At 37.9% G+C, this 12,811-nt stretch overlaps 1 protein-coding gene across 1 annotated transcript; it reads right to left on the bottom strand.

Annotated features, from left to right (window-relative positions):
* Window positions 1–304: 304 nt before the first annotated feature.
* Window positions 305–970, bottom strand: LOC147468594 (uncharacterized). The gene has a single exon (XM_086553014.1). The coding sequence runs from the start codon at window positions 968–970 to the stop codon at window positions 305–307; it is 666 nt and encodes a 221-aa protein (XP_086409140.1).
* Window positions 971–12,811: the final 11,841 nt, after the last annotated feature.

Here is a 12,811-nt window from a genome sequence, read left to right as displayed (position 1 = left end):
ACATTAAGAAAAATAAACATACCTAAAGGAAATAAAAGAGTCAAACTTATGAAAACCGGTCAAATGCTAGCTCAGAAGTACACATAAACCGGTAAACTAAATATAAGTACAAGAAATAAGACAATGCTTACGACTAAAATAAACTTGATAATAAAACATTAAGAACTAAAATAAAAAGTACAACTTAAAATTGAAACTGAACTCAAAATAAACACGTATAAAAGGTTACAAACATAAATGAACCAAAATTACATACAAAATACACATATTTAAAAACTATTAACAGGATGACCTGTGTTGCAGCTCAACCAGATCGCACAGAGGATAAAAGTAGTACTTCCTGAGGATCTGTGTCAGCATCCTCCTGATTTAGCGGCTGTATGTCAACACCTGGATCGACTGGCACATTCTGTCGATCATTCACAAATGCTAGCTCCTCAGGTGTCCTGAAAGGTTTAATCTGGTTAGCATGTAGCCTGCGTTCTTTATAAGGTGGCTCTACATCCTGAGTAATGTAAGTTACAGGTCCGATACGTTTAATGATTCGGGCTGGCCCATCCCAGCGAGAACCTAAAGTCCTGCGAGGACCAGTAAGCCGGCGGAAATTTCTAAACAGAATGAGTGACCCAACATCCATTGCAGGTATTTTTCTGCATCGTTTATTATAGTTTCTCGCCCAAGTTTCCCGTGCCCGACGCGAGGTTTCAACTGCAACATATCGCGCTTCCTGTAAAGCATCATGAAACTCTTTCGCAGCATCCGATGCAAACGTCACATTATTTGAAAGACCTACAGGGAAATGACCATTATGACCCATAAGGAGATACAGTGGCTGGTCACCTACCGAGCTATGAAATGCAGTATTCAATGCTAGCCGGACCTGAGGGACATACTGATGCCACTCTAAAGGATGTCGTTCAGTTAGAGTCGCTAATGCCTCTTTCACCACCTTATTAGATCTTTCAACCATCCCATTAGCTTGAGGGTGACATGCAATGGTAAGATGAGTCTTAGTTTTGACAATATCACATACCTGAGTAAATAATCTATTAGTAAACTCACACCCACCATCCGTCTGTAGGAGCCGTGGCGGACCAAAAATTGTTAGAAAGTCATTAATATAAGCTTCGGCAATCACCTCTGCTTCCTTGGAAGGGACCGGAATCAACTGTAAAAACCGTGTTAGATGGTCAATCAAAACAAGAATATACCTATATCCACCATTCGACTGGCCACAATCCACAAGATCAGCTGACACTTTCTGAAATGGAGCCGATACCTCTGGGCAGCAGCCAAAGGGGCCCTATGTGGAGTACCCTTTCTTCGCTGACATGTGGCACATGAAGTAACATAACTTTTAACATCTCGCAACATGTTAGGAAAATAAAATAGGTCCCTTAACTTTTGATAGGTCCTAAATATACCAGGATGGGAAGCAAATGCACTGTTATGTGCAAGTTTCAAGGCAGCTGTACGTAATGAACGTGGAACTACCAACTGATGCACTACATGTCCAGGTAACTCACGAATGTGATAAAGAACGCCATTCTGCAAAGAAAATTCCTCTAAAGCTAAAGGTAGCTTCTTCTTAGGCACACTCCTTTCCTCAAGATACTCAATAATTTCTAAGAGCAATGGGTCTTTAATTTGTTCCTCCCGCATTGCAATCGGGTCAACATCGGCAAGATCGACTTGCCCTATAGCACGAGATAACATATCAGGTACTTTGTGTTGGATTCCCTGCTTATAGACGATCTTAAATTGGTAATGGGAGAGCTCATATGCCCAGCGTGACATACGAGGACTTTTTGTCTTCCTCGTAAAAACATAAACCAATGGGCGATGATCAGTATAGACGATAAATTGTCTACCATAAATGTAAGGATCAAATGCCCTTACTCCTTCTACCACAGCCAGAGCTTCAGCATCTGTTGCAGAATAGCGTGTTTCTGCCCCCCGAAGTTTACGGGAAAAGTATGCAACTGCAGCAGGATTACCATCAGTGTCCCTCTGCATTAAACAAGCACCAATAGCTGTTTGCGACGCATCTGTATGTACCTCAAAGGGATCGTTAAAACGAGGTTTCTGTAATATAGGCGCAGAGGCTAGCTTACCCTTTAAAGACTGAAATGCTTCCTGCTCACGAGTACCCCAACTGAATGGTTGATCTTTCCTTGTAAGCTGCGTCAATGGTGCTGCTATAGCAGCATATTTAGGTATATGTTTCCTAAAGAAACCGGTAGCGCCAAGAAAACGGCGCACGCCCTTTGCATTCTGCGGAGGTGGCATGTTCACAATGCTACGTACCTTCTCAGGGTCTGGCAATATACCTTCAGGGGTCACTTTAAATCCAAGGAATCGAAACTCCTGCACTGCAAACTCGCATTTTGACATGTTGAGCTTGAAACCAGCATTATCAAGAACTCTTAGCGTTTCCTCAAGCTGTACAAGGTGTGATGCGAAATCAGGGCTGTAAACTACAACATCATCTAAATAAGCAAGTGTGTGCCTGCCAAGAACTGGGGAAAGTACTATATTCATAGTGCGTTGGAATGTTGTTGGTGCTGTGGAAAGCCCAAAAGGCATTCGGCGAAACTGAAAAAGACGGTAGCCGTCGCTGAAAGCAGTTTTAGGCTTATCAGAAGGATCTACAGCTACTGACCAGTATGCAGAACGGCTATCAAGAAGGGAAAAGACCTGAGTGTCTCTGAGCTCATCCACAAGCTCATCAATCCTCGGAAGAGGATATGTATCAGCAATAGTCACTGCATTTAAGTTACGGTAATCCACGCAGAAACGCAAGGTCCCATCTTTCTTTTTGACTAACACTACAGGAGATAGCCATGGAGATGTTGATGGTTCAATAATGCCAGCTTTAATCATGTCATCACATTCTTTACGGATCTTTTGTTTAGCTGACTCTGGTAGACGCCGCTGCCTAGTGCATATTGGATTTGTATCTTTCGTCATGATCTTATGAGTTACACCAGGAACTAAGCCTACTTGTGTCTTATCCCCTGAGAAGAGAGATGGAAACTTAGCTAGCACTGCCCTTAACTGGCCACGTTTCTTCGAGTTAAGATGGCCCAGCGATGGTCCAGCAACAACATCCTCACTGCCTGCTTCAACTAGTGCTAATTCCGCCGTTGCACTTGCTTCTAAAGCAGCATCAATTTTTCCCACAGTATCACTCTCGGGCAACAAAGAACACAATTCATCATCTACCTGCGAGTTATCTGCCAGCTGAAGACCATGCTCTCTATCAAACTCGTCCTCTTCCCACACAAAATCAGCAACTTCATTCCGATCATCCAAATCAACAGCAGCTTTTTCTGAAATAGTAATATTTTCTTTAGCACCATCAGCATTGAAAAGTTGAACCTCCTCTGCTATACAAAAATGAGACCCATTACGCAATGTAACAGGTTTAGAAGACAAATTCACAACAAAAACTGAACATTTAGCATCCCTTGGAACCACGAGGGTTCGGGGTACGTCAAGTGCAGTAGTGCAGCTGGATATCAAAACCGATTTCCCACGTAAATGGGGAGATAGGTGACAATTAACATACATACCAGTATGAGCTGGACAAACCGTCGTGCGAGTTGGAGCCAAACGAACAACAGGGGGATGCACATTTGCTTGCAAAAATGATACGAGTTGCAATGATTCACCCTTCTCATACTGCAATGGATAAACGGCATTATCGAGATGAAGATACGCTTCCTGAGTAGAGGCATCATGTATGATCTTATAATTCATTCTGCGCAACAGATCAACTCCGACAAGAAGATCACCTGGAAAGGATACATTATCAACAACAATAACCCTATGAATTAATCGTTTCCCAGATTTTATCCAAATCTCAATATCCAACTCTTCAACCACAGGAAGCTCTTTCCCCGAGACTCCTCTAAGACCTCGAGCTGCAATAAAAGTCCTACGGGGTGAAAGATGTGCAACAGCTTCCTTTCTCAATAAGGTTACCTGACTCCCTGTGTCAATGAAGGTTCGTATTGATTTCCCCTCTATGTTCATTGCAACAGTTGGTCGTCCACAAGGCCACTTATGTCCGGTTATTTGGTTGTTGCTCATTGAACTGCACTCTGGGACCCCGCCCCCTAGGGTATGGCTCTTCTCCCGATGCAGCAGGCCCCATTCCGCTCGGGATGTTGAGAAAGGGACATTCTCTCCGGAAATGCCCTTCCTGACGGCACGCCCAACACGTACGAGCAGTTGCTTTCCTAAATTGATCTGCTGGCCGAGATGGTCGTCGTGGTACAAGTCCAAAAGATCGTGAAACGTTATCCTGGGAAGGTACATCAATTCCTGCTACTCTACTCCCAGATCTTGCAGATGAAGGGAATAGACGAGTTGGCCCCTCTTCCCCTGCCCGGATGCCCACACGTGCATTCCATACCCGCTGGGTCGTGTCCACCAGTTGTTGCAGGGGAGCATTTTCCGACATGGCACACATCTCCCTTAACCAGCCTGGAAGACCTTGCAAAAAGAGCCTCTTAATCAGCTCATCTGGATCCCCAACTGCAGTAGGGTAATCTCGAACACCTTGATAAACTGCCCCTTCAAGGGTAATATAAAAGTCTAAAGGGGCTTGACCACTTGTGAGGCGGTGTTCATGGAGGAGACGGAAAAAATCACTTGTAGAGCTTGTTCCTCGGAACTTCTGGCGTAGCTTTGTCTTGAAGTTGCCCCAATCACGTATGCTGTCGAAAATAGAGCTATTTATAATGAGATCTGCTGGTCCGCGACAAGATGCCCTGGCATTTCTGATGAAGGTGTCGTCTGTACGTGGATTAGAGAGATTTTCAATTTGGCGTATCCATCTCTCTATCTCTTGGTTACGACGAAGAGGTTGGGATGCTGGTGTATCACCTGAGAACTTTGGAATGGGCTCCTTTTCCATGTAGACAGCAACCCTTGTTGAATGCTGATCAACAGGCTCACAATTTTGAGATGAAGATCCGCCAGAATGTAGATCCGTAAATCTCGTTCTTGTTCTTACACTAGGAACTGGTGTTTGCCTTGGGCTTGGTGTAGGCGTTATACTTGGTGTGATTGATTGTAGAGCTTCTCTCAGCGAACGGTTTGCCTCTGCCACAACAGCTCTATCCTTGTCAGCTTGGATTGCAAGAGCGGTCCTTACCTCTTGAAGTGTTGCGCGGTCTCTCTCAATCGCAGCTTCCCTTAAAGTACTCTGCTCCTCCATCTGACGCATTGCATCGTCACGAAGCTGACGATCATGTACGGATTGCGCCTCTAAAATTCGATTTCTTTCCATTAGAAGCTTCAGTTGTTCTTCGCTTTTCATCCGATCTTTTTCCATTTTTGCTTCCAAGAGCCTGATTTTTTCGTCACTTGTCTTCCTTTCTTCTTCTGCCTTTGCTTCTCTTCTCATATACCGCTCCTCCCACTCCATGGTCTGTGCCTTCAGAGTCGAGATCTGGTCAGAGAGCTCTTCATAGGTGCTGATTTCCGCGTCTAGTAACCCTTCTACCAGAGCAGTTGCACCTTCCGGCCGTTCCTCACCTTCCAAGGCCGGCGCAGAATGTGATGTGTCGGTGCCAGCTTTTCTTCCTCGAACCATCATGAAAGTTCACTTAACGTAGATTAAAAGGAGATTAAACTGTCAGTAAATCGTTGTCTATGCACTATACACTGTTCATACTGCGGTTACACCGACTTTAACACTATCCACTTTAGACATTACGCCCAAAAGGAATCAGTCACCATGTTAAATTTTGTTGCAACACCTGCACCCTGGAGAATAAGACATTACGTAGGCACAACTAATAAAAAAAAAAGTAAAAATCATCAAAATTTATCTAAAATGTGAGAAAACACTTCATTACCAAAAATAAACAAGACAATTATATACTTAAGAACACGCACGAATAAAAGAGAACACAGAACACTATATATATGTAATAAAGATATAATAATACACCAAGATTTGATTCCCTTTGGCCGGCGTTGGTCCGTCAGAAGGCAACACAAAACAATAGCTCCTGGCTAATTCAACTACCCACTGAACACCGATGCCACCAAGAGCAGGCTGTCACGACTGGCTCAATTGTGAAGGCCAGTGCCGGACATCTAAATATAATAAATCCACGGGATGTTTCATCAGATTTCATTTAATATTTCCCGAGCTCATATTAATCGAGTACTTTTCCTGCAAATATTTGAAACGGACTCATTTGTGGTAGCGCGTGGTCCGACTTAAGCATGAGGCAAGTGGCCAAGAGGGAATCTAATAATTAGAGTATTAATTAAGCTGACAATAATGCAAGCAGAACTATAACCCTATTTATGTTCTACACTCGAATTCATTATCTGCCATAAGCACAAGTTCAGACAAATAATTATAGTCTCCAAGTAGGCGTGTGTGCGTGTGCGTGCGTGTGCGTGTGCGTGTGCGTGTGCGTGTGCGTGTGCGTGGGCGTGGGCGTGGGCGCGTGCGTGTGCGTGTGCGTGTGCGTGTGCGTGTGGGTGTGGGTGTGGGTGTGCGTGTGGGTGTGGGTGTGGGTGTGTGTGTGTGTGAGTGTATGTGTGTGTGGGTGTGTGTGTGTGCGTAGACGTGAGTAGAAGAGGATTTTGTTTGGCAGCACTTCCCTCGTATAAATTAAAAGAAAGAAATAAGACAACTAAAACGGAAGAAATTAAATAAAACAACGAGTTCTGGTGTTTTACTCCGGGAGTGGCAGCGTACATATATACAACCAATATAATTGTCTTTACCTTATCATATCCTCACAGGTCACAGATGAAATCCACTGGCGAAGGTAGGCCGTTACAAAAGTGGAATATTAAAAACACTAAATATGTAAAACACAAAAAAATGGCGACAGCGTGTCGTCCTGGCGAGCCCCAGCGTGCCCTCTCTCTGTCTCAAGTGTTTCTCTGTGTCTCCATCTGTCTGTGTCGGGCTTCTCTTCAGGTGCGCGTTTTCACCTGTGCGAACTAGTGCCCGCGAAAAGTTACTTTACGAACTGCCCGTGCATTTTCTGCGCAGATATGCGTGCAATATTTTGAGGTGTCAATATTATTTTCCAGAACCATTTTCAACTGGTTTTGTAAGCCCAGTATCCATACGAAGGGTGACGCTCAGCGCAGGAGATCGTCTGCAAGGGTCACCTGCCTCACGCCACCTTGTGAGACCCATTTCCTTGCTTCCCCATCTTCTATGCTCCAGTATGGATGCCCGACTGCAAATTCGATCACGACACATTGAACTGTAATCTGTTTCGTTATCAGAATGGCTCTAACGTGTATTTTAAGCATTTTCGTTTTTTTCAGGATTGTCATTTTATTTTTTTGCACGTTTTTTCTCGTAATTGCCTTTTTCTTTAATATAACGAAAATCAGTGAATTGAACTGTAATCCGTTTCGTTATCATAATGGCTCTAACGTGTATTTTAAGCATTTTTGGCTATTTTTCAGGATCGTCATGTAATCCGTTTCGTTATCAGAATGGCTCTAACGTGTATTTTAAGCATTTTAGTTTTTTTTCAGGATTTTTTTTTTTTCACATTTTTTGTCGCAAATCCTTTTTTCCTTTAATATAACGAAAATCATCGCTGTAGTAGTGCGTGACCCCCTATACCTGTGGCGAATAGGCGTAGTACCGTTGAATACCAAATAGCCGTCCTGCCTACCAAATGTAGTGTGCAGATGCCAGATGAGTATAATATGGAGATGTTTGATTATGAGTATATGCATAGAATTTGCCCGCTTAGCACGTCACTCTTCCTTTGCTGCCACCACCCAGTTATACGTCTGGGAACGTCATGTGTGTGTAGGGGAGTAAGAATCGTGTGCAAGAGAGTGTAAGGGAAAAACAGGAGTGTGGGCGTGGATATATGTGTGTATAATATGCGTGTATGAAAGTGGTTTGGTAGCGTGCGAACCGAGGGGGCGTGGTGGGTGTATGAGATATGTGAATGTATGAACGAATAACTGAACGAATGTGTGAGTGAGTAAACAGTTGAGAGACTGCGTGCTTAAACCGACTCGATGTGTACTTCAACTCTCAGGTAAATAGTGATCCAAACCTTTAAAAACAATGAAACCAGCTTCCAGGTAAGTACATAAATTTCTTCTGTGACCAAGTTTCTTTTTAATAATTTATAAATGAATAGGCCAGGAGTATATCCATCGCTCATTCACATATACTGGTGCAATAGATTTAATTGTATAATTATTTTAACGTATGCTCAACCTGCCAGTATTCTCAAGATAGAGTTGTATTATTATACTATTGTTAATATCTTTTTTCTTTTCCAGATACAGAATTCAAGTTAATTTTTCTATTCGGACAAAATATTTGAATAATTCTCTTCAGATGGAAAGCTGAAATTGATCTCTTCGTTTCAAATACAATATTCAGATTAATACTTTTTTCCAGTTTTAAGGTAAAGTATTTCGTATCCTCCTTCAGCCAAAGTATCCACAATGAGAAACAAATTAAAATGATTTAAAATGAATATACAAACTTTAAAATAATAATCATTCACTCGGTATTTAAAACATATGATTCAGAAACACTTCACAGGTAATTTCGTTTATTATGTGCAGAAATACCGTAATCATTAAATAACAGAACAATTGACATACATGTAAAAATAAATGAACTTTATAGTTGTTGGCCTTTGCTCCACTCTTAGACACCGTTCAAGATGTGATATATATATATACATAGAAATATCCGATGGTATACAAACAGTAGCAAAAGGGACCTTAACACAATAAAAATAGATAAATAGCGAAACGAATCAACTTAGAAATCGGGGTTGATGTCGCCCCAATAAAATTAATCTAAAATGGATGTGGAGGCGGAAATACCGGAATGATACTAGGCAATTTCCTAAAGACTGAATATAGATTAACTTAATAATTGTACTAAAATAACTGCGTATAGGGGCAAGCAGTTATAAACAATTAAAAGAAACGAATTATTAGCTTGACTAATATAAATGAAATATGGCGAATTGACGCAGTCACATAGATGACACCACAATATATAGTTTTCTGCAGAATTTAGTCACGAATAAAGTAAAAAAAAAAAAAAAAAAAAAGGCACTTTGTCTATGTTATACCTGGCATTAATTTTAATGCAATAATCACCACTCTCGACCTGAATTTCACAACTGTACACGACCAATAACTTATCTGATTGCTGGACGAGATGGAAAAATCAGTCAGGGTACTCGAAGAGAGAGAACAGAGCTTTCTGACAAGACAAGCGTGTTGAACAAAGGCTGGCAGCGGGCTCCGCTGGAAGCCCACGTGGCAGCTCTTATATACAGAGCTTTCGAGTTATCTTAAAATCCTACGTATAAGTAAATAAAAACGTAAAGTAATATAACGAAAATCAGCGCATTTAACTGCAATCCGTTTCGTTATCAGAATGGCTCTAACGTGTATTTTAAGCATTTTCGTTTTTTTTTTTTTTCAGGATCGTCTTTTTTTTTTTTTTTTTTTGCACCTTTTTTCTCGCAATTGCTTTTTCCTTTAATATAACGAAAATAAGCGCATTTAACTGTAATCCGTTTGGTTATCAGAATGGCTCTAACGTGTATTTTAAGCATTTTCGTTTTTTTTTTTTCAGGATCGTCATTTATTTTCTTGCACCTTTTTTCTCGCAATTGCTTTTTCCTTTAATATAACGAAAATCAGCTCATTTAACTGTAATCCGTTTCGTTATCAGAATGCCTCTAACGTGTACTTTAAGCATTTTCGGTTTTTTTCAGGATCGTCTTTTTTTTCTTGCACCTTTCTTCTCGCAATTCCTTTTTTCTTTAAGATAACGAAAATCAGCGCATTTAACTGTAATCCGTTTCGTTATGAGAATGGCTCAAACGTGTATTTTAAGCATTTTCGGTTTTTTTTTTCAGGATCGTCATTTTTTTTTTCTTGCTCCTTTTTTCTCGCAATTGTTTTTTTCTTTAATATAACGAAAATCAGTGCATTTAACTGTAATCCGTTTCGTTATCAGAATGCCTCTAACGTGTATTTTAAGCATTTTCGTTTTTTTTTTTTCAGGATCGTCATTTTTTTTTCTTGCACCTTTTTTCTCGCAATTGCTTTTTCCTTTAATATAACGAAAATCAGCGCATTTAACTGTAATCCGTTTCTTTATCAGAATGGCTCTAACGTGTATTTTAAGTATTTTCGTTTTTTTTTTCAGGATCGTCATTTTTTTTCTTGCAACTTTTTTCTTGCAATTGCTTTTTCCTTTAATATAACGAAAATCAGCGCATTTAACTGTAATTCGTTTCATTATCAGAATGCCTCTAACGTGTATTTTAAGCATTTTTGGGTATTTTCAGGATCGTCATTTTTTTTTCTTGCACCTTTTTTCTCTCAATTGCTATTTCATTTAATATAACGAAAATCAGCGCATTTAACTGCAATCCGTTTTGTTATCAGAATGGCATTTTTGGTATTTTCAGGATCGTATATATTACTGTCATTCTTTTTCTGCACCTTTTTTCTCTGAATTGCTTTTTCATTTAATATAACGAAAATCAGCGCATTTAACTGTAATCCGTTTCATTATCAGAATGGCTTTAACTTGTATTTTAAGCAATTTTGGTCTTTTTTTTCACCTTTTTTTCTCTTAATTGGTTTTTCTTTTGATATAACGAAAATCAGCGCATATAACTGTCATCCGTTTCGTTATCCGAATGGCATTTTTGGGTATTTTCAGGATCGTATATATTACTGTATTATTATTTTAAGCAATTTTGGATCGTGTATATTAGTCTTTTTTTTTTTTGCACCTTTTTTCTCTCAGTTGCTTTTTCCTTTAATATAACGAAAATCAGCGCATTTAACTGTAATCCCTTTCATTATCAGAATGGCATTTTTGGGTATTTTCAGGATCGTATATATTAGTCATTTTTTATGAACCTTAACTGTAATCCCTTTCATTATCAGAATGTCATTTTTGTGTATTTTCAGGATCATATATATTACTGTCATTTTTTTTGCACCTTTTTTCTCTCAATATCTTTTTCCTTTAATATAACGAAAATCAGCACACTTAACTGTAATCTGTTTCATTATCAGAATGGCTCTAACGTGTATTTTAAGCAGTTTTGGGTATTTTCAGGATCGTATATATTACTGTCATTTTTTTCTGCACCTTTTTTCTCACAATTGCTTTTTCCTTTAATATAACGAAAATCAGCGCATTTAACTGTAATTCGTTTCATTATGAGAATGGCTCTTACGTGTATTTTAAGCATTTTTGGGTATTTTCAGGATCGTATAGATTAGTCTTTTTTTTCACCTTTTTTCTTTCAATTGCTTTTTCCTCTAATATAACGAAAATCAGTGCATATAACTATAATCAGTTTCATTATCAGAATGGCTCTAACGTGTATTTTAAGCATTTTTGGGTATTTTCAGGATCGTATATATTAGTGTCATTTTATTGCACTTTTTTTTCTCTCAATTGCTTTTTAAAATAATGATAATGACAAAGATAATGATAATGATAAAGATAATAAAGATAAAAATAGTGACTATAACAATGATAATAGGAAAGATAAAAATCGCTACAATTCTAAAAATTATCATTATTATGAAAATAACAGTTGTAGTTTTTTGTTTTTTTAAATAGGGGAAAACCTTAAATCTACCAAAAAAAGAGAGAGTAACACGATTTTTTTCACCATACTTTCGGACTTTATGGAAACTTGTCAAAAGATATAAAATGATAATTCCAGTGATTATGATTATAATGATTACGCAATCAGCAATGAAAATAATGACAATACGGATCCATATATAAATTTTAAATAATGCGAAAACAGTTATTTGATAAAAATAGCGTTTAGTATAACAATAACAATAAATCACAGATAATAATGCGAAAATAATAACAATGATGATGATCATCATGATCATGATGATCCTACTACTACTACTAATAATAATAATAATGATAATGATAATAAATGATAATGAAGATAATGATAATAATAAAGATGATAATAACAATGAATGATAATGAAAATAATGATAATAATAAAGATGATGATAATGATAATAATGATAATGATAACAACAATGATAATGATAATAATGATATTAATAATGATAGTATAAATAGTAATAATGATAATAATAAAAATTATAATGATAATAATAATTATAATCATATTAACAATATTAGTAATGATGATGATAATAAACATAATGATAATAATGATAATGATAATAATAATAATGATAATGATAATAACAGTGATAATAGTTATCATTATTATCATGATGATGATAATAATGATAATAATAATATTGATTATAATAATAATAAAAGTAATGGCAATGATAATGATAATTAAGATGATAACAAAACATCAAAAATATGAAAATCACTACGATACTAAAGATGATCATGTTTACTAAATCAGTCTTAAAAGAAATATAAAGTGGGGGAAAAAACTAATAAAAGGCTTTTTATCATTTCTTTTAAAACTATTTTTGGATATTTTCGGGATGGAAAACATGTAAAAAAAACTTACAGTAATGATTATGATCATGATAATTATATTAATAATTGTGAAAATAATGACAAATCTGAACAAAATAAGGATAATGATAGGAAAATCATAACAATATTAAGATAAAGTTAATGATAATGATACCGCAATTGATATGATTATGGGTGTAATAGTTAAAATCATAGTGCTGAAAAAAAGATGTTAATGCTAAAATGATAATCATCTCAGTAAAAATAACGTTACTAATAAAAATAGTGATGATAATGACAATATTATTG

Source organism: Penaeus japonicus, unplaced genomic scaffold (assembly GCF_977035675.1).
Source record: "Penaeus japonicus unplaced genomic scaffold, GWHDUDI00000001_assembly GWHDUDI00000027, whole genome shotgun sequence".
NCBI classification, from domain to species: Eukaryota; Metazoa; Arthropoda; class Malacostraca; order Decapoda; family Penaeidae; genus Penaeus; species Penaeus japonicus.
Note: the sequence above shows the minus strand (reverse complement) of the source record. Positions and strands in the feature narration are given on the sequence as shown.